The sequence below is a fragment of the Mauremys reevesii genome, linkage group 3 (genome assembly GCF_016161935.1).
Source record: "Mauremys reevesii isolate NIE-2019 linkage group 3, ASM1616193v1, whole genome shotgun sequence".
Lineage (NCBI taxonomy): Eukaryota > Metazoa > Chordata > Testudines > Geoemydidae > Mauremys > Mauremys reevesii.
The window spans coordinates 33,366,988-33,393,091 of record NC_052625.1 but is presented as its reverse complement, the minus strand read 5'-3'; the positions used below and the strand labels follow the sequence as shown (position 1 = coordinate 33,393,091).

The following is a 26,104-nucleotide window of genomic DNA, read 5'->3' as shown; positions in this document are numbered from 1 at the left end:
TCAAGTGTCAAAGAGACATCAGTAATTGTGGCAAGGTACACAACCAAGAGAAATGACTGAATTCTTCTCACCAAACACAGATGAAAATGTCAACAAGGTCTCCATCCTTCAGTGGAAAATGAATCACGTACCATACAGTTTACGCATGGGAGTCTTTCAATTGATACCTGTCATGGAAGATCCCAATGTGCACCGTCATGGAAGATCCAGCGGCATATTATCGCCTAGGCCAACAAGGCCTAGGCCTAGGGCGGCAAATTTGCAGGGGCGGCAAATTTGCTCACACCCCCTCCCCAACTCCACCCCTTCCCCAAATCCTTGGCCCACCTCCTCCCCCAGGTGCGCTGCGCTTCCCTCCTTCCACCCTCCCTCCCAGGCTTGCTGCGCGAAAGCGCTGGGAGGGAGGGAGAAGCAAGTAGCGGCACTCGGAGGAGACAAAGCAGAGGTGAGCTGGGGCCCGCAGGCGCGGGGAGTCACCTGGGGGGGCTGGGAACCAGCTCACCTCCGCTCCACCTCTGCCATCTCCCGAGTGCGCCGCAACTCCCCTTCTCCCCACTCCCTCCCAGGCTTGCTGCGTGAAAGCGCTGGGAGGGAGGGAAAAGCGAATAGCGGCATGCTCGGGGGATAGCAGAGGTGACCTGCCGCTCCCTGCCCCAGCTCACCATCACTCCACCTCCGCCATCCCCCGAGCGTGCCACAACTCCCCTTCCCCCGCCCCCAGGCTTGCTGCGGGGGAGCGGAGGTGAGCTGGGGGGGTGGGGCAGCAACTTTTTGAAGGCCTAGGGCTGGCAAATTTGTTAATCCGCCACTGGGAAGATCCCAATGTGCTTTTTAAAGAGCATGTATTTGCCCGTGTCCTTAGACAACATTTCCCATTCCCATTCATAAATGTTGTCTAGTGTGAGGAGAATGGGAAATTGTGGCCAAGGACACTGAGGAAAATACCCACTCTTTAAAAAAGCACCATGGGATTTTCTATGGTTGGCAAATCAGATGGCTGCTATGCTCCATTCTAGAGGTGGCTGCATTTCAAAGCTGGTGTGTAGTTTATTGATTTGGAATACAAGGCACTATATATATAAATATAAAATATTGGTAGTAGAAGCAGCCTCCCTAATTGTGGAAGCAAACCGTTAACATGTTCACAAGTATCCAGGAGTTCATTCTTGCCAGACTTGGATATTTACATGATTTTTAAAACTAGCGAGATCCCATAGTCTAGAAAACCAGCTACTTCATCATCCTTTGAGAACAGCTATTTTAGCCAAAATAGCTTTCTTCTACCATGACCTTGCATGGTAAACCTTATTCAGCTATGTTTGCATCTGTGCAATATATTCTAATTCTGAGGTAGGAATAATAGAATCACTTCTGACCCCTGAAGTAAATGCTAGTGTTAGATACGTACCACACAAGGGTGTGGTGAGGATTAATTAGTTAATAATGTTAATGTAGTGCTTTGAATCTGCCCAGTGCTAAAGGAATGCTAAGTACAGTATTGCTATTCTGTACAGCATGCAGTAGTTTTTTAATTATGGCCCCTTTAGGGCTGTTTCCTCTTTTCTTTCAGTACATGCCAACGTCCCTCTCAAATCAGTATCACAGTACTTTTCAGCTTGTAGTAGTGTGCAACTATGTATTAAGCAGTAAGCTGTTTTGACTGATCTGGTCCTCTCTGACTAGTAAGAAGATTCTACCAGCAAACATGCATACAGTAGTCTAAGAATAAAGAATGCTGGGAAAGGCAGCTCCAAAGGACATCAGGAAAATAACAAGTGACAGATTGGTGTCACGTAAGAGAAAGTATGACAGTGAATACCATCATGCTTTCTGTGTAACATGGCTGAAGACTGATCAGGTGCAACATAATATTCATATTATCTCTGATAATAGTACACAGTAAGGACTGACAATAAGCAGCATAATAGAAGATTACTCCATCTTCCATCTGCTAAAATGCTTTCTCACTTTGAGTCCAGAGCTTAATGGTGTTTGTTATTCCCTAATCCTGTATATCAACATTATCTCTGTATTGGAAGTATTAATAGTGGCATTTGCACATCTCTGGCTAACATGACTGGTCGATATTTCCATTTGGCACCCTCTTTTTTCAAGTGTTTATACTTTAGTAATGAGAATACTCCCTGAGCTAAATTGTGCATACAAAAATCTCTCTGCATATATATATGTTTGTGTGTGTGTTCTGGCTATTTAGCAGGACGCTCCCATTTTCATTAACACAGAGCTCATAATTTATTTTTTAGTTTAGTCCTTAGAGTTTCATGGTACATATATGAATCCATTATGAAAGAACACAAATAGAACTAGAGCCAGAATTATGTGAAGAAAATTAACACTTTGCAGAGAACTTTGCTGTAAATTGTAAATAGGGAGGGCAGACTTTAAAACAGTTCTAACACCATTTAAATAGTACCAATTTCCAGGGTATGGAGATTTTTTAAAGTTATATGTATATGTACTCAGCCATTATCTACTTTCTGGATTTTCAGAGCTGCTGAGAGAACCCATGGCTCACATGGCCAGTGATGGAGTTTTTGGGTGCTCTAAAAATCAAGCCTTATAATTTTTTTATACGAGTGAATGGAATTGTGAGGAAAACTGGGGTAGGCTCTTGAACTCTATGTATCTAATCTAATCTAATCTAATCTAATCTAATCTAATCTGTGTTTTATATCACTGCCCATCACTGCAGTACCTGAGCAATTTATAAAATCGAGTAACAATAGTGAAGTCATTAAAATCCACAGTTTCCAACATACATGTAGGCTGCGATTTTCAAAAGCACTAACTGCTCCCACTAAAGTCAAAGATAAAATTGCTACTGAAGTCCATGGGAGCAGAGTTAGGCCAATGCTGAACACTTGAAAAATCCTACCCAAACGGAGCCCTGGCAGACTTCCAGCGACAGGCAACCACCTCCTCAGGGCAGGGCCGGCTCCAGGCACCAGCTCAGCAAGCAGGTGCTTGTGGCTGCCAAGGGGAAGGGGCGGCACATCGGGCTCTTCGGCGGCAATTTGGCAGCGGGTGCCTGGGTCCCTCTCAGAGGGAAGGACCTGCCACCGAATTGCCACCGAAGAAGAATGCGGCGCAGTGGATCTGCCGCCGATTGCGAGCGCGGCTTTTTTTTTTTTCTGCTGCTTGGGGCGGCAAAAACCCTGGAGCCGGCCCTACCTCAGGGGGCCCTCCTCAGGGTTCCAGTGATGGGCCACAGCCTCGCAAGGGGGAGAAGGGAACCCCACAGCTCTTAGCCACCAGGGTGGCAGGAGAAACCATGGAGCAGCAGCAGCAAAAGTCACAGACTGGTCACGGCTTCTGTGAATTTTTGTTTATTGCCCATGACCTGTCTGTGGCCTATACTAAAAATAACCATGACAAAATCTTAGCCTTAATAATAAGCCATGTTAACAAAGACAGAGAATTTTTGAAAAATCATTCTTTGGTAGGCCCAGCTCTTCATCTGGCATAAACAGATGTAGCTCTATTGACTTTAATGGAACTATACTCACATCTGCTGAGAATCTGTCTTAAATATATGTCAAATTTCTTGTTGCCACATACAGCATCTTTATCAAACAAACTGTGTAAAAATAAGCATTTTTAATTTTAACTGAGTGTGATCTTAGGTCCATGCAAGTCATACATAGGCCTCCGTTCAGCATTTGATTAACTAATTAGCAGTTGTCCTTGATTTTCTGGGGTTATCGCTATCTCTGATTTCTTTGGTTCTCAAGGTCACTGCTGTTTTCAGTAACCCTCTGATTAATACAATGCAAGCCTTCTCTGGTATTATACACACTGTATAGCTCATACTTCTGAAGGTTTTGGAGGACATCTGAAATATTCAGACAATTCAGGGATTAGATAACTGAGATCTATAGGAACTATATATGGACATTGGGGGCTGTGACTGCACTTTGGATACCTGAAGATGTTGGTTAACTGACATGTGGAATAACAGAGTTTGTGTGACCCATTCCACTCAGTTTGGCTGCATAGACTACTACAAAAAGTAATCCAGTAGTCTGTAATTGTTACAGTAGCAGTAGCTTTCTTCCTTTCTCATAGGGCAAGGTAAGTAAAGGTGACAGAGAATGTGAGAGTTGTGAACTATATTTATTAGGCAACTTTTTGCACAGTGCTGTTCATTTTAATGTTTTTCACAGATTATGCAAATATTTTGTTAGCATCAGGGTGTGCTAAGCAGGGCCCAGATCCACCAAAATTTGGAGGCCACTTTTCCAGACTTTTCCAGCCCCCTGAATGGATCTTAGAATCATAGGACTAGACGGGACCTAGAGAAGTTTTCTAGTCCAGTCCCCTGCACTCAAGGCAGGACTAAGTATTATCTAGACCATCCCTGACAGGTGTTTGCCCGACCTGCTCTTAAAAATATTAAATGACGGAGATTCCACAACCTTTCTAGACAATTTATTCTAGAGCTTAACTACCCTGACAGTTAGGAGGTTTTTCCTAATATCCAACATAAACCGCCCTTGCTGCAATTTAAGCCCATTGCTTCTTATTCTAGCCTCAGTGGTTAAAAAGAACAAATTTTCTCCCTCCTCCTTGTAATAACCTTTTATGTACTAGTGACACAGGGCCAGAAAGGGTTAAGCAAGTTGCAGGCTAAATGACCCAAATTCTACCGCTAAAGACATATTAGGAAAGTATATAAATAGTAATTAGGGCAATTTCTTATAAATAGCTAGCAAAGCCATGTTAGATAGACTAGAGCTTTGCAATGTAGACTTGTATTGTTAAAGAATTGGAAGAAGGTAGTGATTGTAGTAGTCTATGTTTACCTATATCTTGTTAGAGGTTAATAATGTAACCAGACAGTTCCTGTCTGTCACTATGTTCTAATGATTCAAAGATCAAAAGGAAATATTGACATTTAGATGAACTGTGAATGTAGTAATAGCATTGTCTTCCTTGCTCTTCAAAGTATGTAATAAATTACCTGTAAATGGTGGGAGATGGGCAGTGGCCTCATGCCAATCCATGTAGCTAATTACGGGTGGTGTTTAGGAAATAGGTCTTGCTTCAAGCCACGATGATTGCCTATTGTTCACCCAAAGACAGCACGCTGTCAAAAGGGTGCCATAGAACTTTAAAAAGAACTCTTGGGCCCTGATCCTGTTACCTCAGATCTGCTTAAACTTCATCAGGGGAAGTTTGAGTCACAAGACTGAGCTTCCAGTTCCATTCTGGATCATCCTGATATTGGTCATTGGACTATAACTTGATGAACTGATGCTGGAAAGGACTCTTTGCAACTCTAAAGCTCACCATCTCTACTATGAAACTGACCTAAGAATGGTATTCATGTCTGTATGTATAATGATCTTTCAACCATACTCTTTCTTTTTTAGTACATCTTAGTTTAGTTAATAATTGGCTGTAAGTGTGTATTTGGGTAAGATCTGAAATATTCATTAACTTGGTGGGTAATGTGTCCAATCCTTTGGGATTGTAGAATTTTTTATATGAAGAGCAAGATTTTCAGTAATCCTCATCATATTTGAGTTGGCTGTCTGAGTGGGAGCCCAGAGCTGGGTTGCTTTAAGGGAACTGTATTTCTAGTTTCTGGGTAACCAGGAAGGTATTGTAGAAGCTGTTTTGTTGCTGGTTTGGTGAATCTAATTATTAGAATAAATACCTGTGTTGGGGAACATCTGCCACATTCTTTGCAGTTTGCCCAGATTTTGAGCAATCTCAGTGTGGCCACAGTTACAGCACTTGAAAACTGTTATCAGGTCCCTCCTCAGTCTTCTCTTTTCCAGACTAAACAAACTCATTTTTTTCAGTCTTCCCTCACAGATCATGTTTTCCAGACCTTTAATCATTTTTGTTCCTCTTCTCTGGACTCTCTCCAATTTGTCCACATCTTTCCTGAAATGTGGCACTCAGAACTGGACACAATACTCCAGTTGACGCCTAATCAGTACGGGGTACAGCAAAAGAATTGCTTCTTGTGGCTTGCTTACAACACTCCTGCTAATACATCCCAGAATGATGTTTGCTTTGTTTGCAACAGTGGGTACGTCTACACTACGGAATTATTCCGATTTTACATAAACCGGTTTAGCAAAACAGATTGTATAAAATCAAGTGCATGCAGCCACACTAAACACATTAAATCGGTGGTGTGCATCCACGGTCCGAGGCTAGCATCGATTTCTGGAGCGTTGCACTGTGGGTAGCTATCCCGTAGCTATCCCATAGTTCCCGCAGCCTCCCCCACCCCTTGGAATTTCCGGGTTGAGATCCCAGTGCCTGATGGGGCAAAAATCATTGTTGCGGGTGGTTCTGGGTACAGCCTCACCCCTCCCTCCCTGAAAGCAGCAGACAACCGTTTCGCGCCTTTTTTGCTTGGTGAACTGTGCAGACGCCATAACACAGCAAGCATGGACCCTGCTCAGCTCAATACCACAATCGTGGATGTTTTAAACACCTCGCGCACTCTCGTGCAGTTTATGGTGAACCAGGACCTTCAATCCGAGGCGAGGAGGAGGCGGATACGGCAGCGCGGCGATGACAGTGATGAGGACGTAGACACAGAATTCTCTCAAACTGCGGGCCCCTGCACTTTGGAGATCCTGATGGTAATGGGGCAGATTCTATCCATTGAACGCCGATTTTGGGTCCGGGAAACAAGCACTGACTGGTGGGACCGCATTGTGTTGCAGGTGTGGGACGATTCCCAGTGGCTGCAAAACTTTCGCATGCGTAAGGGCACTTTCATGGAACTTTGTGACTTGCTTGCCCCTGCCCTGAAACGCCATAATACCAAGATGAGAGCAGCCCTCACAGTAGAGAAGCGAGTGGTTATAGCCCTGTGGAAGCTTGCAACGCCAGACAGCTACCGGTCAGTCGGGAATCAATTTGGAGTTGGAAAATCTACTGTGGGGGCTGCTGTGATGCAAGTAGCCAAAGCAATCACTAAGCTGCTGCTACGAAAGGTTGTGACTCTGGGAAACGTGCAGGCCATAGTGGATGGCTTTGCTGCACTGGGATTCCCTAACTGTGGGGGGGCGATAGATGGAACCCATATCGCTATCTTGGCACTGGAGCACCAGGGCACCCAGTACGTAAACTGGAAGCGGTACTTTTCAATGGTGCTGCAAGCACTGGTGGATCACAAGGGACATTTCACCAACATCCATGTGGGATGGCCAGGGAGGGTTCATGACGCTCGCGTATTCAGAAGCACTACTCTGTTTAAACGGCTGCAGCAAAGGAATTACTTCCCAGACCAGAAATTAACAGTTGGGGATGTTGAAATGCCTGTCGTTATCCTGGGGGACCCAGCCTACCCCTTGATGCCATGGCTCATGAAGCCATACACAGGCAGCCTGGACAGTGGTCAGGATCTGTTCAATTACAGGCTGAGCAAGTGCAGAATGGTGGTGGAATGTGCATTTGGCCGTTTAAAGGCGCGCTGGCGCACATTACTGACTCGCTCAGACCTCAGCCAAACCAATGTCCCCTGTGTTATTGCTGCTTGCTGTATTCTCCACAATCTCTTTGAGAGTAAGGGGGAGACCTTTATGGTGGGGTGGGAGGCTGAGGCAAATCACCTGGCCGCTGATTACGCGCAGCCAGACACCAGGGAGATTAGAAGAGCACACCAGGAAGCGGTGCGCATCAGAGAAGCTTTGAAAATGAGCTTCATCAATGGCCAGGGTACAGTGTGACTGCTGTGTTTGTTGATGAACACCCACCCCCCTTGATTGACTCATTCCCTGTAAGCAACTCACCCTCCCCCTTCGAGTACAGCTTACTTATGCAAATAAAGGCACTATATTTTAAAAATCATGATTTATTTATTAATTCATTATAAAAAGAGGGAGAGAAGTAAGGGTGTGGTTTGGGAGGAGGATAGGAGGGATGGAGAAGGGCAGTAAAAACATTTCACAGTAACGACAGCCTTCTGGTTGGGCTGTCCACGGGGGTGGAGTGGGCGGGTGCAGGCCTCCCCACGCGTTCTTACACGTCTGGGTGAGGAGGATGTGGAACATGGTGAGGGTTGAGGGTGGTTATACAGGGGCTGCAGCGGCACTCTGTGATCCTGCTGCCATTCCTGAAGCTCCACCAGGCGGAGCATGTCAGTTTGATCACGCAGCAGCCCCAGAGTTGCATCCCGCCACCGCTGATTTTCCTGCCGGTCTTCCTGCCGCCACCTCTCATCTCGGGTGTCTCTCCTGTCCTCACGTTCACTGGCATCTTTCCTGTAATTTGATACCACGTCCTTCCACTCATTCAGATGAGCTCTTTCCTTGCGTGTAACTTCCATAATATCCGAGAACATTTCATCTTGCGTCTTCTTTTTCCTCCGCCTTATCTGGGCTAGCCTTTGGGATGGAGCAGGGAGGCTTGAAAAATTGCAGCTGCATGAGGGAGAGAAGTATTTAAAAGATACATTTTACAGAACAATGGCTATACTCTTTCACAGTGAACAGCACTATTCACCTTACATAGCACATGTGATTTCCCTACAAGGTCGCATTTTTCATCTTAATACTGAGTGCCTGCAGCTCTGGGGTTACAGATCTCACAGACACAGGTCCGGGCATCAGAATTCAGCTTGCATGCGGCCATGGTAAGCCACTGTCTTTCGGCTTCTGCAGTGATTTACCCCTCCCCCCAATGCATGGCTAATACCATGCTAGCTCCTGCTAATCAACACCCTTCCCCACTGCCTGTCTGGTAGCTTGGGGAAGATCCCCACTGACCAAACACGAAAAAGATCATCGGCATTTCACTCCTCCCCTCCCCCCGCTTGGCTACGTGCAGGAAAGGGTTTTCTTTTAAGGTGCTGCAGTCCACGAACCCAGTAGGAAAATGGCCATCCCCCTTACTTAAATTCCTGATTTTCAACCAGGTTACCCTGAACGATATCACTTTGCTGAGGATAACACAGCGAGATAAAGAGCGGATGCTTCTTGAATGCCAGCAATCACCGGGACCATACGCAGCTATACTTTGCCATGCAATGATACCTGATTACTTGCTACATGCATGGCGTGGTAAAGTGTCCTACCATGGTGGACGGAACAAGGCTGCCTTGCCCAGAAACCTTCTGAAAAGGCTTCTGGAGTACCTCCAGGAACGCTTCATCGAGATGTCCCTGGAGGCTTTCCGCTCAATCCCCAGACATGTTAACAAACTTTTCTAATTAACTATACTGTCAGTGAATGCATCCCAAGTCCTCAGGGCAAATCAATCATTAAAAAACGCTTGCTTAAAAAACAATCTTTGATATTTGCAAAGGTACACTCACCAGAGGTCCCTTCCATGGCTTCATTGTCTGGGGTAGTGGGTTGGGAGGGTAATTCTGTCAGGGTGAGAAAAAGCTCCTGGCTGTTGGGGCTCACGGAGTGCTGTGTGCTCTCTGCAAGGTCGTCCTCCTCACCTTCTTCATCATCATCTTCCCCATCCGCATAATCCTCAGCCATGGCAGAGATTACAACCCCCACCTCAGAATCCACGGACAGGGGTTGGGTACTTGTGGCGCAGCCCCCTAAAATAGCATGCAGCTCAGCGTAGAAGCGGCATGTTTTTGGCCCTGCCCCGGACCTTCCGTTTGCTTCTTTGGGTTTCTGGTAGGCTTGTCTGAGCTCCTTGACTTTCACTCTGCATTGCAGTGAGTCCCTGGTGTGGCCTTTATCCATCATAGACCTTGCAATTCTTTCAAATACTTTTTCATTTTGTCTTTTTGAATGCAGTTCTGTTAGCACTGAATCCTCTCCCCAGATAGCGATCAGATCCAGTACCTCCCGTGCAGTCCATGCTGGGGCTCTTTTTCGATTCTCAGGAGACTGCATTGTTACCTGTGCTGATGAGCTCTTCGTGGTCACCTGTGCTGATGAGCTCTCCACACTGGGGAAGCAGGAAATGAATTTCAAAACTTCGCGGGCTTTTCCTGTTTATCTGGCCAGTGCATCAGAGTTCAGAATGCTGTCCAGAGCGGTCACAGTGGTGCACTGTGGGATACTGCCCGGAGGCCAATACCGTCGATTTGCGGCCACACTAACCCTATTCTGATATGTTAATCCCGATATTAGCGCTACTCCTCTCATCAGGGAGGAGTACAGAAACCGATTTAAAGAGCCATTAAAATCAATATAAGGGGCCTCTTAGTGTGGACGGGTGTGGCGTTAAATCGGTTTAACGCTCCTAAAACCGGTTTAAACGCATAGTGTAGACCAGGCCAGTGTTACATTGTTGACTCATATTTAGCTTGTGATCCACAAGCTCTTCGTCCATCTCTAGAGTCCTTGAACTTAATATCCCATGTGCCAGCCCAGCCAAACTTTGCAGGAAGCTAGTAGGCAGAAATTGCCACCACCTTGCTGCCTTGCCTCAAGCCTGCTGTTAAGTCTGCACCTGTTTTAACTATTGGCTCATATCTTAAACAACCCAGTTTTGAAAGATATTTCTGACTAGAAGTCAGGGAACAGTAGTTATTTTAACAGTCTTTGGGTAGCTATCATGGAAAAGGTCAACCACCCAATTAAAAAACCAAATGGCAGCCCTCTTCTCCAAGCTTTTCAGGGTCCCGTAATAACAAAAGGTATACAATCTATTTTCCACATCATCCATTTTTTCATGTTTAACTGCTTCGCATAACCTGCAACCTGTTCATCTTCTGCATCCAAACAGCACTAGGCTCCATTTGTGTGCAGACTTTCCCATGCATATTAGAACTGAATCCCATCTGTTTGTTAACTCTGATATCTGATATCTTGGGCCAGATTTTCAAAGTTCCACATGCTTGTGTTTGTGCTTACCTACCATATATGTGTTGGTGTGCACAAATATGAGGAAATTAGTTAAATAGAAATTAAAAGGTACAGTGCCAAAAGTGAAATCCTTGCAAGCTATATGGAAACTTTTTAGACACCAGAATAGAGGTTCAACTTAAATGTATACCTCAAATTAAAAAAAAAAAGTGCCACCATGGCTAAACAACAAATAAAAAAAGCAGTGAGAGACAAAAAGGCATCCTTTAAAAAGAGCATGTTAAATCCTGTTGAGGAAAATAGAAAGGAGCATAAACTCTGGCAATGAAGTGTAAAAATATAATAAGGAAGGCCTAAAAAGAAGTTGAAGAACCGCTAGCCAAAGACTGAAAAAGTAATAGCAAATTTTTTTAAGTACATCAGAAGCAGGAATTCTGCTAAACAACCAGTGGGGGCTGGACGATCGAGATGCTAAAGGAGCACTCAAGGATGAAAAGGCCATTGTGGAGAAACTAAATTAATTCTTTGCATCAGTCTTCACGGCTGACGATGTGACGGAGATTCCCAAACCGGAGCCATTTTTTTTAGGTGACAAATCTGAGGAACTGTCCCAGATTGAGGTGTCATTAGAGGAGATTTTGGAACAAACCGATAAATTAAACAGTAATTAGCCATGGGGACCAGATGGTTTTCACCCAAGAGTTCTAAAGGAACTCAAATGTGAAATTTCAGAACTAATAACTGTGGTTTGTAACCAATCATTTAAATCAGCTTCTGTACCAAATGACTGGAGGAGAGCTAATGTAATGCCAATTTTTAAAACGGGATCCAGAGGTGATCAGTCAGTAAGCCTGACTTCAGTACTGGGCAAACTGGTTGAAACTATAATAAAGAACAAAATTGTCAGACACATAGATGAACATAATTTGTTGGGGAAGAGTCAACATGGTTATTGTAAAGGGAAATCATGCCTCACAAATCTAGTAGTATTCTTTAAGGGGGGCAATAAGCATGTAGACAAGGGGGATCCACTGGATTTTTCCCACTCCCTCCAAACTGCTACTTTTTGTTAATTTTACACCCAGCTCATTCTTCTTTTTTAAAACAACTAACAAAATCATCCAAACACAGGACTTGGTGGTGATGCGGGACTTCAACTACTCAGACAGCTGTTGGGACAATAACACAGCAGGGCACAGATTATTTGACAATTCCCACATGTATCTCCTGTCCTTTCTGCTCTCTGTCCTTCTCTCCATAACTTTGCTCAACACAATAATAAAGCAATCCAGCTGAAAATGCTTTGACCTGTGTGGTGTATCAGTGTAATAGGTATTGTCATAGAAGTTGTAAATCTTTAAGGGCTTGGAAATGCAAGATATACTCATCAGACAGAGGATGTATCAGCTATTGAACTGATATTACACTTGGACTTTGCCATTTACAATTTGAATTGAACAAGGATTATTCATGATGGCTTCAACAAAGAGTGCTTGTGGACAATCACAAAAGCCGTGTGTAGTTTGAACTATAATAATCTATAAATAACTCTTGCAACACTAGAATGAAATCTTCAGAGACTTATGTACAAAAGACCCAGTGAAAATAAATCTAGTTGTCAGCAGAAATACAAAGTTCTATATACATCTTGTGGTTCACGTGATAGACAATCTCAAATATGCTGTGTTATGAAATAAAAAAATGAATTTAATGCTTGATGATGGTGGTGTATCAATGCCATCAGGACTGACTCTATATATCTCTAGAACATGTATGGATCAGCCAGTGGAGATGGATTGTAAATTTCCACACAAAGCCTGCCAGTATGTTTTACTCCTGATTTAGAAGGACCATATCTAGGATTGAGGAGAGTTCAGTCTCTGTAACAATGTATTTCTTGGCCTCTTTGCCTTAAATACCAAAAAAGATGAGAATTAGGCATCAGTCCTACCAAGACTTATTCAAGTGCTTAACTTTAAGCATATGAGCCTTAACTTCAGTGGGACTATCGATGCTCAATATGACGTACTTGGCTAAGTCTGTGCAGGATCAGGTCTTAAGTGATAACCCTAGTTAGTGGTGATTTTTGTGATGCAAATGCTTGGCCATTAGCTATCAGACTAAAGCCATTAACTAATATCATATAGGTCACCATAAAGAAATCAGATGGAAGAAACTTAGTCAATACTGATCGTGGCTGGGATTGAACAAAAGATCTATGAAAGACTATATATCTCTATGTCCCATATCCTGAGCTACCCAGACATCATTATGGAAAGTTTTTAATCAGACTTGACTGGGTATGTTTTATAGGGCAAAACACATTTATTTTAGAACACTTGCTACAGCATTAACTAATTATTACAAATAATACAAGAGAACTTTACAATTCATAGCATATAGGATATACTCCTGAACGTTGCTGTGATCCTGTTTAAAGATTACTTAAAGTATTTAAACATTTTTAATTATGTCACAGTGAAATTTAAGTTGTTTTTTATTTGTTTGTTTTTTAATATATATAAATCAAATATTTTATTGGGCAAAGACTAGGTTCTGTATGATCATGTCTTACAAATTTCACTGTGCAGTAGTATTTTCTGATTTTGCAGTTGTATGTTTTTATTGATTTTTTATACTTCCTTCTAAGTAAATTATATATAAATTGGCAATGTTGGTAAAGATTTACATTGTGAAATTTCTAATAGAGTAACTGACAGTCCTGCATTATGTAAAAGGGGTATTTTTATACTTTAGTATGAAGCAGACATCAAAAAAGTGCTGTCGTGCTATTTTACGGAGACACATAAATTACTATGCAGCTGAAGCATTATAATTTTGTGCTTAAAGATTTCTTCCTCCATTAGTATCTAGTGCTAAATCCTGAGAAATCAAGCTTGGAGATCTCCTTTTCATTAAAAAAGTTGGTTCGGTCTATGCGAGAACTGGGACTTCCAACTTTACTCAGCCAGGCCTTCCTGAAAAATAAAATAAAAATAAAAGCATGTTAGAATAAAATGAACTGTATGTGTGGCATTTGCTCTTCTGTCATGCTTTCTATTTAAAGGGCTTATGAAGCTCAGCTTTTCAAAGAGGAAATTAGTCCTGATAAATGGTTTCCAAATATGTTATCTCCCTCAGCAGTTTTTCCCCTTTTCTCTTTACAAGCAAGATAAAATTATTTAAATAGTAAATAAAATTGTCAGTGTTTCAAAATATATTGTAGAATATTACATAGAATTAAATCTTGACTCTGAACAAAATTTTAGCTGAAGTAGGCTCCTTAAAGGTGCATTATTAAAACGAGTACTCAGTTTTACCTACTTTAATTATGTCATTCATTATAATAGTATGTGTTTACAAAGTTAATAGAGTACTCATTGCAAGCACCCGAGCACTATATACAACAACAACAAAAAACAGTAACAAGAAAGGATTATAATACCCTGGAATGTTTGAGGGGGTCAGAGAAACCTTACATCAAACTGCAACTCAATAACGTTCTCTTAATGTAGTTTGTATGCTAAGTCAAGTATTAAAAAGTTAGGAAATGCCAGAATTTAGGCTGTCTGTGCAACATTAATTCTGCCCTTGCATGCATGTGCATAATGAACAGTCTTTAATTACATAAACACATTGTTTTTCCTTCACATGACACTGAAATTAAAGGACTACTCCTGGAGTAAGGCACTACTCAGTGTGAGTAAGAGTGGCAGAATCTGGCCTTTAGTTAATACTTTGTTCCAGATAAGAATTAGCAAACCTTTCCAATTTGCTATTTTCACAATACACTGTATAAATATGGTGCAGAAAAGTTTTCTAACTTATCCTTCTCAGCATCACTCACGGTAAATGGATCTGCAATGATTTATCAGCACTTAAACTTCCTAAGGGTTTAATTTCTCTTATTTATTTGAGGGAATAAAATATGTTAAAGTATTTTTATTTGTTGTTTATTTTTTTTAACCTTGCTATCAGATACCTGTGACACTGCACTCCATATTCTTCATAATGATATTCTTATAATATGATTATAGCATAATTATGATGCATTTTATGCAAGACAGGTCACATGAGATGTCATTGAAAATGTTGTTATTTGCTGAATATTTTTATCCTATTTGTATGCAAGTATCATTTTTCTATCTGAAGTTATGAATATTGACTATGTATCTGTATTTCAAATGTAGTTACATTTGGGTAATGCTCACTAGGCAAGATGTTTTCAGTCTAGCTAGCTGGTTGGGAAAGGCGTATTCAGGGTAATGAGCCATTAGGGAAAACAATAGGCCTTAGGAAAAGCTTATTCCCCACCTGGTAAGCCTTCCTGAGAGTACTCCAGACAGCCTGTAAGTAATGGCTGCTATGACTCCACAGGGTCATGTGACCAGGCCACATGACTCTGGACTTCATTTTGGGGCGTCAGTGTTTTTCCTTAGTTTGGGACAAAGGATTCCCGGCATATGCTAAAGCTATGTAAGGCAGGGAATGACGTCATCTGCTGCTCTTCACTCCCCACACAAGAAGACTCCTGGAAACACCTGAGGAATAAAGACTGAACTGGGGGAAGTGCTGGACACAGACTAAAGGGATTTCTAGCTTGCATATGAAAAACCTGGGGATTCTAAGCTGTAAAGCAAGTGCAGCTCGTCCCTTAAGAATCTGCAAGCCTGCTTGTACCCCAGCAGTCAGGGTGAGAAACTGCTAATTCATATCCAATCTATCTAGTATGTTAAGTTTACTTAGCAAATAAACAAAAAACGCAAACTAATCTGCTTTGAGCTGTTTGATATCACTTATAATCACTTAAAATCTATCTTTTTGGAATTAATAAACTTATTTTATGCTTTAATCTAAACCAGTTAAGTTTGGAGTGAAGTGCTTGGGAATCTTAGCTCGGGGGCCTGTTACATTTCATCTCCACATTGAGGGAGGGATGAACTCTATGAGCTCATACTGTACAGTTTCCTGTGCAGTGCAAGATGGTATAATTTTGGGTTTATACTCCAGTGGGAGGCTGCGTACCTGGGTTATCTTGGCTGTAGCCTCTCTATTGTTGGTCAGCAGTACAGTGTGAGAGGCAGGGCCGACTCCAGGGGTTTTGCCGCCCCAAGCAGCCCCCCTCCCCCCCAAAAAAGCCGTGATTGCGATCTGCGGCAATTCAGCAGGAGGTCCTTCGCTCCGAGCGGGAGTGAGGGACCCTCTGCCCAATTGCCACCAAATACCTGAACGTGCCGCCCCGCTCTGGAGTGGCCGCCACAAGCACCTGCTTGCTAAGCTGGTGCCTGGAGCCGGCCCTGGTGAGAGCCAGGCTGGTGGGTCACAGGGCTCAGTGGTACCCCAGTTCCAGGTGGCACCCAGGGGCGGGCGGGGCGGAAGCCTGTCACAGTACCTGTTACAGCAAACTCCTGTAAAGTGTAAGCTGACTTTAACCAGAGCTTCAGGCCACACATTGTATAGTATTGTAAAAGCAGCAAAGAGTCCTGTGGCACCTTATAGACTAATAGACGTTTTGGAGCATGAGCTTTCGTGGGTGAATACCCACTTCGTCAGATGCATGACATGCATCCGATGAAGTGGATATTCACCCATGAAAGCTCATGCTCCAAAATGTCTGTTAGTCTATAAGGTGCCACAGGACTCTTTGCTGCTTTTACAGATCCAGACTAACACCGCTACCCCTCTGATAATTGTATAGTATTGTGCTTTTTGTCTAAAAATGAACACCTGTGCTCCACAAAGTACAATACATCCTGTGTGCACACTGACAGGATATAAAGATAGGTGACTGACTGTTTTTTAGGAACTTACAGACATGAAAATAATGCAGATAACTGATGTGAGATTTAATAATCAGTTTGGGTTTTACTGCTAGAATGGCTCTACAAAAATTTACTTAAGGATCAAATTATTTCTCAAGATTCTAGATCATAATAGAATGCACTAAAGCAAATGCAATAAAAAAGTAGAATTCATTTTCTGTGTACTGCTTCTAAAGAGGAATGCATTTTACATACATTTTTATCCATGACTAAGACTGTCTTAATTAAGTAATTGTTCACTTAACAATGCAGTTAAAATATAAGATTTTATTCAATTCTATATGAATTTGAAGAGTTAAAGCAATTAAATTGTTGATTAGTTTTACTGAAAGTTACACTCAGCATTACACAAATAAAATATTCTTGCACTGAGACTTATCTTGATATCTCCACCATGAGAACCACAAATCCATGGAGGCTTTAGACCTTGAGCCAACACATGAAATACACCTGGGACATAGGCCACTTTTTATTATAGCCCTATCAAGAACCTGGGAAAAGTGCTGATAGGAGATCTTTTTATGTTGAATTTCTGACAATTCAATGTAATAGCTGAAAGTGCCTCAGAGACCTTTGCTGGCTGTATGGAACAAGAAACGAGTTTTCCATTACTTGTATTACAGCTGTAGAAACACTTCAGTGTTGCCACCAAAATGGTTAAATCAATGCTTGTATTAATGGCCCGGCTCTGGACAAATAAACGTTATCCTTGAGGGCAAGTGTACAGATTCCTGGTTAGTTAGGAATCTCTATTTCTAAAGTTTAGTTATGAAAGCAACTGTGTGCCTAGACCTCAAGTGTTTTGGGATATAACTGTCGGAGCTGTAAGAATGCACTTGGTGGGTTAGTGAAGCATGCATCCAAGATAGAAGTGCCCTTATAGGAAGGCTCAAGCGAGGCTAAGTGGAAAGGGAAAGATCCCTTACAAAATACCACACAGAACTAGGGAGGAGTATGTGTGTTCAGAAGGAACTAGCTGTGAAGGCAAAAGCCTACATTTGGTCTATAACTGTTTATTGTAGATCAAATTAATATCCAATTTCTACTAAATGTTTACACACATTTAGACCCAAAAGAGATTGCTCCCAAGGAGCTATGTGGGTTGTTAATTGTGTGACTCCAGTGTGGTCAGAACGTGTTTACACTGCCACCCTGCATAAGCCTTGAAAAATTTACTTTGAACCAGTGTTTGTAACGCATAGGTTTTGGTGCCCAGAGGAGGACTCTGTAGGACCTTCCTATCTGCTATGCTTCATTTCAAAATCCAATGGTATCTTTCGTTATTTTTTATAAAATAACTGTTTGTTCTTTCAGCCCTTTGCCAAGCCACCTATCTTTAATTAAAATTAACCATAATCTAGGGAGCAGACCCTGGGAATCCCTACAATTGTCAGACATATGAAGTGTACAGAATCTTTGATTTTTTTTAAAGATCTCCTTCAAACCCTTTATACGTAACTATAATATCATGTATTCATTTGTAAAACACATTTGACTAGTATCAAAGTGCTTTGTAGAAAGACCCACGGTAATGCAAATGTGTAACAAGAATAATCGAATAAGATGGGGGGGGGGAAATATTTTCAAAGGGACTTTAAAAATGGAAAGAGACATGATAACATGTATATTGGCTAGTTTGGTGAATTGTTGGAGCTCATGGCCAGTCTGACTGGGCAAGAAGCAGCGTGCATGAGTCTGGTTATTAATGCAGATAAAACTAAGTCCCTGGTCATTACTATCACAGTCTCCAGCTCCAGATTACAACCAGCTCAGTATTAACCTATCCAGATGCAATAGTGAGCAGATGGCAACTGTCAAATACTAGGGCAGCATCACAGACGAGTGCTGGAGGGTGCTTGAAAGATGTGGACACTTGTGTAGCAGCAGCTGCTGTCAGGCTTTAGGCCCTTTGGTGGCCTTTGTGGCACGTTATAACATCAAGCTTGCTTTGAAGCTGCAGACCTGTGAGCCATGGTTACATCACCTTTATTGTATGGCAGTGAAACAGGAATGTGAGGAAGGCTGAGGAGTGGCCACTTGGTGTTTACAATTCTCATCGTCTTTGTCAGCTGCTCCATATTAAGTGACAGGACAAGATTCACAATGAGGTTGTTCATAGCTAAACCCGCTAACCATCTCCATCAACACTGCTTTGGTTTTAGCAACTTTCTTGATATGGACACGTCTCATTTAGTAGGATGGAAGACCAATGAATTAAAATGTGCTTACCAAGGAATACCGCTACATAGCCAGCGGTCATGTGGTCACCAAAAGATTCAGTGGATTCCAGTAAGATCACCAATTATGAACATTGTGACCAAAAACCTCTTAATGACCATTGTCAAGGGGGTTACAGGAATATCCAGATTGTGTTATGTACTCTCTGGTTCACCAAAGAATGTCATATGAGGCTCAAATGAAAGCCAGTGTCACACTGGTTATTAGTATCATTGTGAAATTTATGTACAAATACCATGTATTATGCCCCAAATTGATGTCCATAGAAGAGGTTTTAGAACAAATTGATAAACTGAACAGTAATAAGTCACAAGGACCTGATGGTATTCACCCAAGAGTTCTGAAGGAACTCAAATATAAAATTGCAGAATTACTATTGGTAATATGTAACCTATCACTGAAATCAGCCTCTGTACCAGATGACTGGAAGGTAGTTAATGTAATTTTAAAAATGAGACTAACTTCAGTAGTGGAGACATTGGTTGAAATTATAGTAAAGAATAGAATTATCAGAAATATAGATAATCATGATTTGATGTCAAGTATCAGAGGGGTAGCCGTGTTAGTCTGGATCTGTAAAAGCAGCAAAGAGTCTTGTGGCACCTTATAGACTAACAGACGTTTGGGAGCATGAGCTTTCGTGGGTGAATACCCACTTCGTCGGATGATTTGATGGGGGAAGACTCAACACAGCTTTTATCATGAGAAGTCATACCTCATTAACCTATTCAGATTCTTTGACGGAGTCAACAAGCATGTGGGTAAGAGTGATCACTGTATTGACTGGTACTTGGATTTTCAGAAAGTCTTTGACAAGGTCCATCACCACAGACTCTTAAGGAAACTAAGTAGCCATGGGATAAGAGGGAAGGTCCTCTCATGGATCAGTAATTGGTTGAAACATAGGAAACAAAGATTAGGAATAAATGGTGAGTTTTCACAATGGAGACAGGAGAACAGTGGAGTTCTGTACTGGGGCATATGCTGTTCAACATATTTATTAGTGATCTGGAAAAGAGGATGGAAGTTAAATCCTAGTGAGGAAAATAGAAAGGATCATAAACTCTGGCAAGTGAAGTGCAAAAATATAATGAGAAAGGCCACAAAAGAATTTGAAGAACAGCTAGCCAAAGACTCAAAAAATACTAGCAATTTTTTTTAAGTACACCAGAAGCAGGCAGCCTGCTAAACAACCAGTGGGGTCCCTGGATGACTGAGATACTAAAGGAGCACACATGGGCAGTGTGTGCATCACCGGCTGGGGGAGGTTAGCTCCCAGCCCCACCCCTTCATCCCGAGACCCTTCCGTGCCCCCACCTGAGCCCAGAGGTCCCCCCACTGCAGCGGCCAGCCCCTGCCCCAGGCTAGTGCTCCCAGCTCCAGAGCACCCCCCAGCCTCTCCCCCCGCAACCCCAGAGCAGGCAGGATGGCCTCAGTCTCCCCAGCCCTGGAGTGCAGGGAGGGTGGGCGGAGCGGCCCAGGCCACCCTGGGAGACTGGAGCCGTGCCGAGTGGAAGCAGGATGGGGGACACGTGGGGGCAGAGCATGGGCGGGCCACACCTGGCTGTTTGGAGAGGCACAGCCTCCCCCAGTTTATGATATCCACTGCCCATGGAAGCACTCACGGATAATAAGGTCATTGCGGAGAAACTAAATGAATTCTTTGCATCGGTCTTCATGGCTGAGGATGTGAGGGAGATTCCCAAACTGGAGCCATTCTTTTTAGGTGACAAATCTGAGGAACTGTCCCAGATTGAGGTGTCATTAGAGGAGATTTTGGAACAAACTGATAAACTAAACAGTAATAAGTCATCAGGACCCAGATGGTTTTCACCCAAGAGTTCTGAAGGAACTCAAATGTGAAATTGCATAACTACTAACTGTAATTTGTAACCTATCATTTAAATCAGCTTCTGTACCAAATGACTGGAGATAGCTAATGTTACGCCTATTTTTAAAAAGGGCTCCAGAGGTGACCCCGGCAATTACAGGCCGGTAAGCCTGACTTCAGTACCGGGCAAACTGGCTGAAACTATAGTAAAGAACAAAATTGTCAGACACATAGATGAATATAATTTGTTAGGGAAGAGTCAACACAGTTTTTGTAAAGATAAATCATGCCTCACAAATGTACTAGAATTCTTTGAGGGGGTCAACAAGCATGTGGACAAGGAGGATCCATTGGATACAGTGTACTTAGATTTTCAGAAAGTCTTTGACAAGGTCCCTCACCAAAGGCTCTTAAGCAAAGTAAGCTGCCACGGGATAAGAGGGAAGGTCCTCTCTTGGATTGGTAACTGGCTAAAAGATAGGAAACTAAGGGTAGGGCTAAATGGTCAGTTTTCAGACTGGAGAGAGAGGTAAATAGTGGTGTTCTGTACTGGAATCAGTCCTAGTCAACATATTAATAAATTATCTGGAAAAAGGGGTAAACAGTGAGGTGGCAAAATTTGCAGATGATACAAAATTACTCAAGTTAGTTAAGTCCACAGCATACTGCGAAGAGCTACAAAGGGATCTCACAAAACTGGGTGACTGGGCAACAAAATAGCAGATGAAATTCAATGTTGATAAATGCAAAGTAATGCACACTGGAAAACATATTCCCAACTATACAAACAAAATGATGGGGTTAGCTGTTACCACTCAAGAAAGAGATCTTGGAGTCATTGTGGATAGTTCTCTGAAAGCATCCACTCAATGTGCAGCAGCAGTCAAAAAGCTAGAGAAAGGGATAGATAATAAGGCATAAATAGCATATTGCCTCTATATAAATCCATGGTACGCCCACAACTTGAATACTGCGTGCAGATGTGGTCGCCCCATATCAAAAAAGATATATTGGAATTGGAAAAGGTTGAGAAAAGGGCATCAAAAATTATTAGGCATATGGAAGAGCTTCCGTACAAGTAGAGATTAATAAGATTGGGAATTTTCAGCTTGGAAAAGAGAAGACTAAGGGGGGATATGATGGAGGTCTATAAAACCATGACCGGTGTGGAGAAAGTAAATAAGGAAGTGTTATTTGCTCTTTCTCATAACACAAGAATGAGGTCATCACCAAATGAAATTAATAGGCAGTAGGTTTAAAACAAAACAAAAGGAAGTATTTCTTCACACAATGCACAGTCAACCTGTGGAACTCCTTGTCAACCTGTGGAACTCCATGTTGTGAAGGCCAAGACTATAACGGGGTACAAAAAAGAACTAGATAAATTCAAGGAGGATAAGTCCATCAATGGCTATTAGCCAGGATGGGCAGGGATAGTGTCCCTAGCCTCTGTTTGCCAGAATCTGGGAATGGGCAACAGGGGATGGGTCACTTGATGATGACCTGTTCCCTTCATTCCCTCTGGGGCACCGGGCCTTGGCCACTGTCAGAAGACAGGATACTGGGCTAGAGGGACCTTTGGTCTGACCCAGTATGGCTGGTCTTATGTTATGATGAATAGTGAAGGCGCAAAGTTTGCAGACAATACAAAACTTTTCAAGATAGCAATGGAGTGAAACTTTAGACATCTGCCCTGGCATGTGGTTAATGCACAAAATCATGATTTGCAATAAGATAATGGAATTGACGTATGTTATTAGAGTGTCTTTAGAACTCAGTTTGTACTAGAACACTGATCCAAAAGGCAATATCTCCAGGGTATGGCAATGGGTTATGTACCCTTTTATCTCTAGGTCTCTGGTTCAAGTCCAGGCTAGATCAGTAAGGACTGATGGCTCATCCATGGCTCAAGTGAGAGGAATTGGTGGTGTCCACATAATAAAAAAAGAACACAACTGGTGGACTCAGAGGCATACAGCATGGAGGTCGAACTTCCCTCTTATGCCTTTAGGTGGCCCTTCTGGACATGGGTTGAAACATGCTTATGGAGTGGTAGGAGTTGTGATATTGGGGACTGCCTGTAAGGGCTGTGTATCCCAGACAGAGTCTGGGCAGCATGCTATGAACCTCTTAGTGTCATGCACAGCCAATTGGAACCAGATATAGAATAAAGCAAAGCTCTTGCAAGCACTTTAAACACTGAGTGATCAATGAACACTGCAGGAGGGAGGAACACTTAAATTTCAGCCGCATGTGTTGTACTTGCTTCAGGGACACAGGGCTTCTCCAGGCCTTGCAGCCTAACATCTTTCAGGAATCTTATGGTCACTTACAATTAAAAAGAAAATGAATCTATCAAACGTGGGAGAGGTTGTGGGCAGATCAAATTTCAGATATATATATAGTGCATTTGTCCCATGATGAAACAAGCATGGAGGCATTTTCATACCCAGACTGATTTTTACAGTATTTAATCATTGACTTGTAAAAAGAGCCCAGCTCATTTTCATCCTGAGGTTGTGGAGAGAATCCTAAGCCACCTAAGTACTAATGTAAAAGTCTGTGGAATGTAGGGTGACCAGATGTCCCATTTTTAAAGGGACAGTCCCATACTTAAGCCCTCCTGCAAGTATCCTGACTTTTTCTTAAAAACAGGCAAACTGTCCTGTACAGTATTTGTCTCTGCTCCCCATCAGCACTGGCAGTTCCTGCTGCTGGACGGATCCCTGCTTGCCAGGCGCCTATCCACCAGCGGTGAGTGTGTGTGGGGGGAGTCCAGTGGCCAATGAGTGGGGTGGGTGTGCAAGGCTGATGGTGGGGCGAAGGTGCAGCTCGCGAAGCCAGCTGCTCCCCCTGCTGGTCCATCAGCACAGCCCCCGCTGCGTGCCAGCTCTCGGCCAGCAGGCCCCCCGCCCCGTGTCATTTCCAGCCGGCACTGGCTGCACACTGCAAACCCACCCACTGGCCCTTTATGTGCTCCCCCTCTCACTGTCCTCTCCCTGCTTTGCCCCTTCGTCCCACTGTTCCTCCATATCCCCCCTGGCGGGACGCATCCCACTCCCAGTGCTGTGCAGAGAACCAGCCCCTGGTTGGCGCGCTCAGCTCACCAACAGCCTGGCTGGTGGCAGGCTCCTTCCTTTCCCCACTGCCTCTGGCTGGGCCAGCAACCCAGGAAAGCTCAAGACCCTGCGGCCTGGGGCACTGGCCAGGAGGAGCTGAGCCCTGCATGTGCCAAAGGCCCGCACAGCGCTGGCATGGGGAAGTCTCTCCACCCCTCAGCTAAGCTCTAGAGTGGTGGTGGGGAAGCGATTCCCAGCCTGTTTGCACCCCGACCCTGTGGGCTCCACAGCAGCCCCCCAGGCAGGGACTTAGCACCCTCTTCACCCCACTCTGGATCCTGCCCCCAAGGAGCATGGGGCTGATCCATCCTGTCCCCTAGGCACCCTCATCTGCTGAGCCACCTCTCTGGCCGGGTTCGCTGAAGCTCCTGGAGTCAGGTTCCCTGGGCCCTGGTGCACAATGCATCCTTAGGGCTTAACCCCTTCCTGCCCGCACTGTACTCAGGGGACAGGAGGCGGATGGGTTATGTTGATGGCCAGCAGCAGCCTGGAGGTGTTAGCTGCCTTTTGACACTGTGCAGGTAGGAAGGAAAAAGCTGCTTCTAGCCATGGGGGTTGGGGGAGAAGAGATGAGCTCTGCAAAGACACAGGCCAGGTCATCCCTCCCCCCACATCCCTCCGCCCCTTTGGCTGGAAGCAGCTCCCGTCCCCTCCCTCCCGCACAGAGCCAAAAGGCTGCTGCTGGACACATTCTGGTGTGAACCCTGACAGAAATCTGGGGAGGGGGGTCATGTGACCCTATGTAGCCCCCCCACTCCCACCCCGCCACGTGTTGCCTCGGAAAGACGCAGTGCCAGGTACCAGGAGAGGCATGTGGCCCAGCCAGGCATGGAGGGTGGAGAGCACTGGGCAGGGAGGGTTGGGTCAGTCAATCACCACTCCCCGTGTGAGAGAGGGGTGGGGGTGTGGGTGGGTGTGGGTGTGTGTGTGTGTGTGTGTGTGTGTGTGTGTGAGATCTCTCTCTGTGTGAACCTTAAAGATAAGAAGGTAAATAAAAAGAATCCAACTACACAGTATTTCTTTTTAACAGGGGCTCAGCCAATTTGATGTTAATTTGAACATTTGTACTGCATAGTTCTGATGGATTGCTGTTGAATTCACTTGAATATGAGTAATTTTACCAGGTGTCCCATATTCAGTATGGAAATATGGTCACCCCAGTGAAATGAAATGGAACCAGGTTTTGAAGGTGATCTAAGCACAAGGGTTGGGGACTCCAGGCTTTAGAAAGGGCTACCTAGGTGTGATTGTCTCTTTCATGGTAACATGGGTGGCAGGTGAACCCCCACTTTGGGTAGACTAGCCTGCTGGCCACGTCCCTTCCACCTGAGGCCCCGCCCCCGCATGCCAGAGCCCAGAACCATGCTCGCCCTGTAACAGGAGGAGCCCTGAGGGGCCCCCGGCGACTGGAAGAGCCCCGGCCTGCCCACCCCAGCCACGACGGGCACCCCCCCCCAGCTTCAAAGTGCCAGTTCAGTCCCAGCCACACCGAGCCAAGCCACCACCATCACCACCCCAAGCCACTGGGCCAAGCCACCAGCTCCCCTGAGCTGCCAGGCCAGCCCCGGCGCACAGCCGAGCCACCTCACTCCCCCGCCAGACCCTCCCATCCACCGCTGGCTCGCCACGTTCCCTCCTCACTCCCCCGACCTCGAGGAGGGATGTGGCGAGCAATGGCAGGCAGGCAGCAGCAGTAGGCAGTGGGGGCCTTGGGGAAGGGGCAGAGCCAACGCAGCCCAGGTGTCCAGAGGTGGGTTCGTGGCTTAGCCTTCCCTGGCCTACTGTACCCGCTGCCCATGCATGTTAACTACAGTGGTGTTTACTAGCACAACAGTGTAACAAGAGGTAGATATGCACTTTTTTTTAGAATGAGAAATAGAATCGGAAAAAGGGAACACTGAGCTGTTAAACTTTACTCTGTTTCCAATTAGCAAGGATAGAATATTTGAGATTGCATGTTGAAGATTGTATTTTTAAGTGAGTGAGAGAGAAAACCAACATTTCAAATATTTCAGTTCTCCCATAGTGTTGTCTTAATAGAAAACACCATTGCCAACCTCAAGCTTTCAAAATTCATGACTCAGGCCCCCAAATCATGAGATTGGTTTTAAATAATGAGACTTTACAAATAATAAATGTGGGGTTCTTTTTCTTTGCTTTCTGAGTCCTCAGGATGCATTTGGTTCATGTTTGCAGGCTCTTCCCAACACTCCTGCGGGCTAGAAACTTACTTTTATTTTAAATAAGAGTGGAGATTAGCATTTCATCAATAGTCTCCAGGAACTTGGGTTTAAAAAAAATTTTTTTGGAACTCTGACAATAAAGCAG

At 43.9% G+C, this 26,104-nt stretch overlaps 1 protein-coding gene across 2 annotated transcripts in view; it reads right to left on the bottom strand.

Moving 5' to 3' along the window:
* Positions 1-13,114: 13,114 nt before the first annotated feature.
* ACYP2 (acylphosphatase 2) overlaps positions 13,115-26,104 on the bottom strand; it is a 138,724-nt gene continuing 125,734 nt past the window's right edge. The window contains exon 4 of one of the 2 annotated variants that reach the window (XM_039530320.1): positions 13,115-13,744. In XM_039530320.1, the coding sequence (XP_039386254.1) occupies positions 13,630-13,744 (115 nt within the window). In that variant the 3' untranslated portion in view covers positions 13,115-13,629. The remainder of the gene's footprint in view (positions 13,745-26,104) is intronic. The other variant, XM_039530317.1, reaches the window with a different exon arrangement.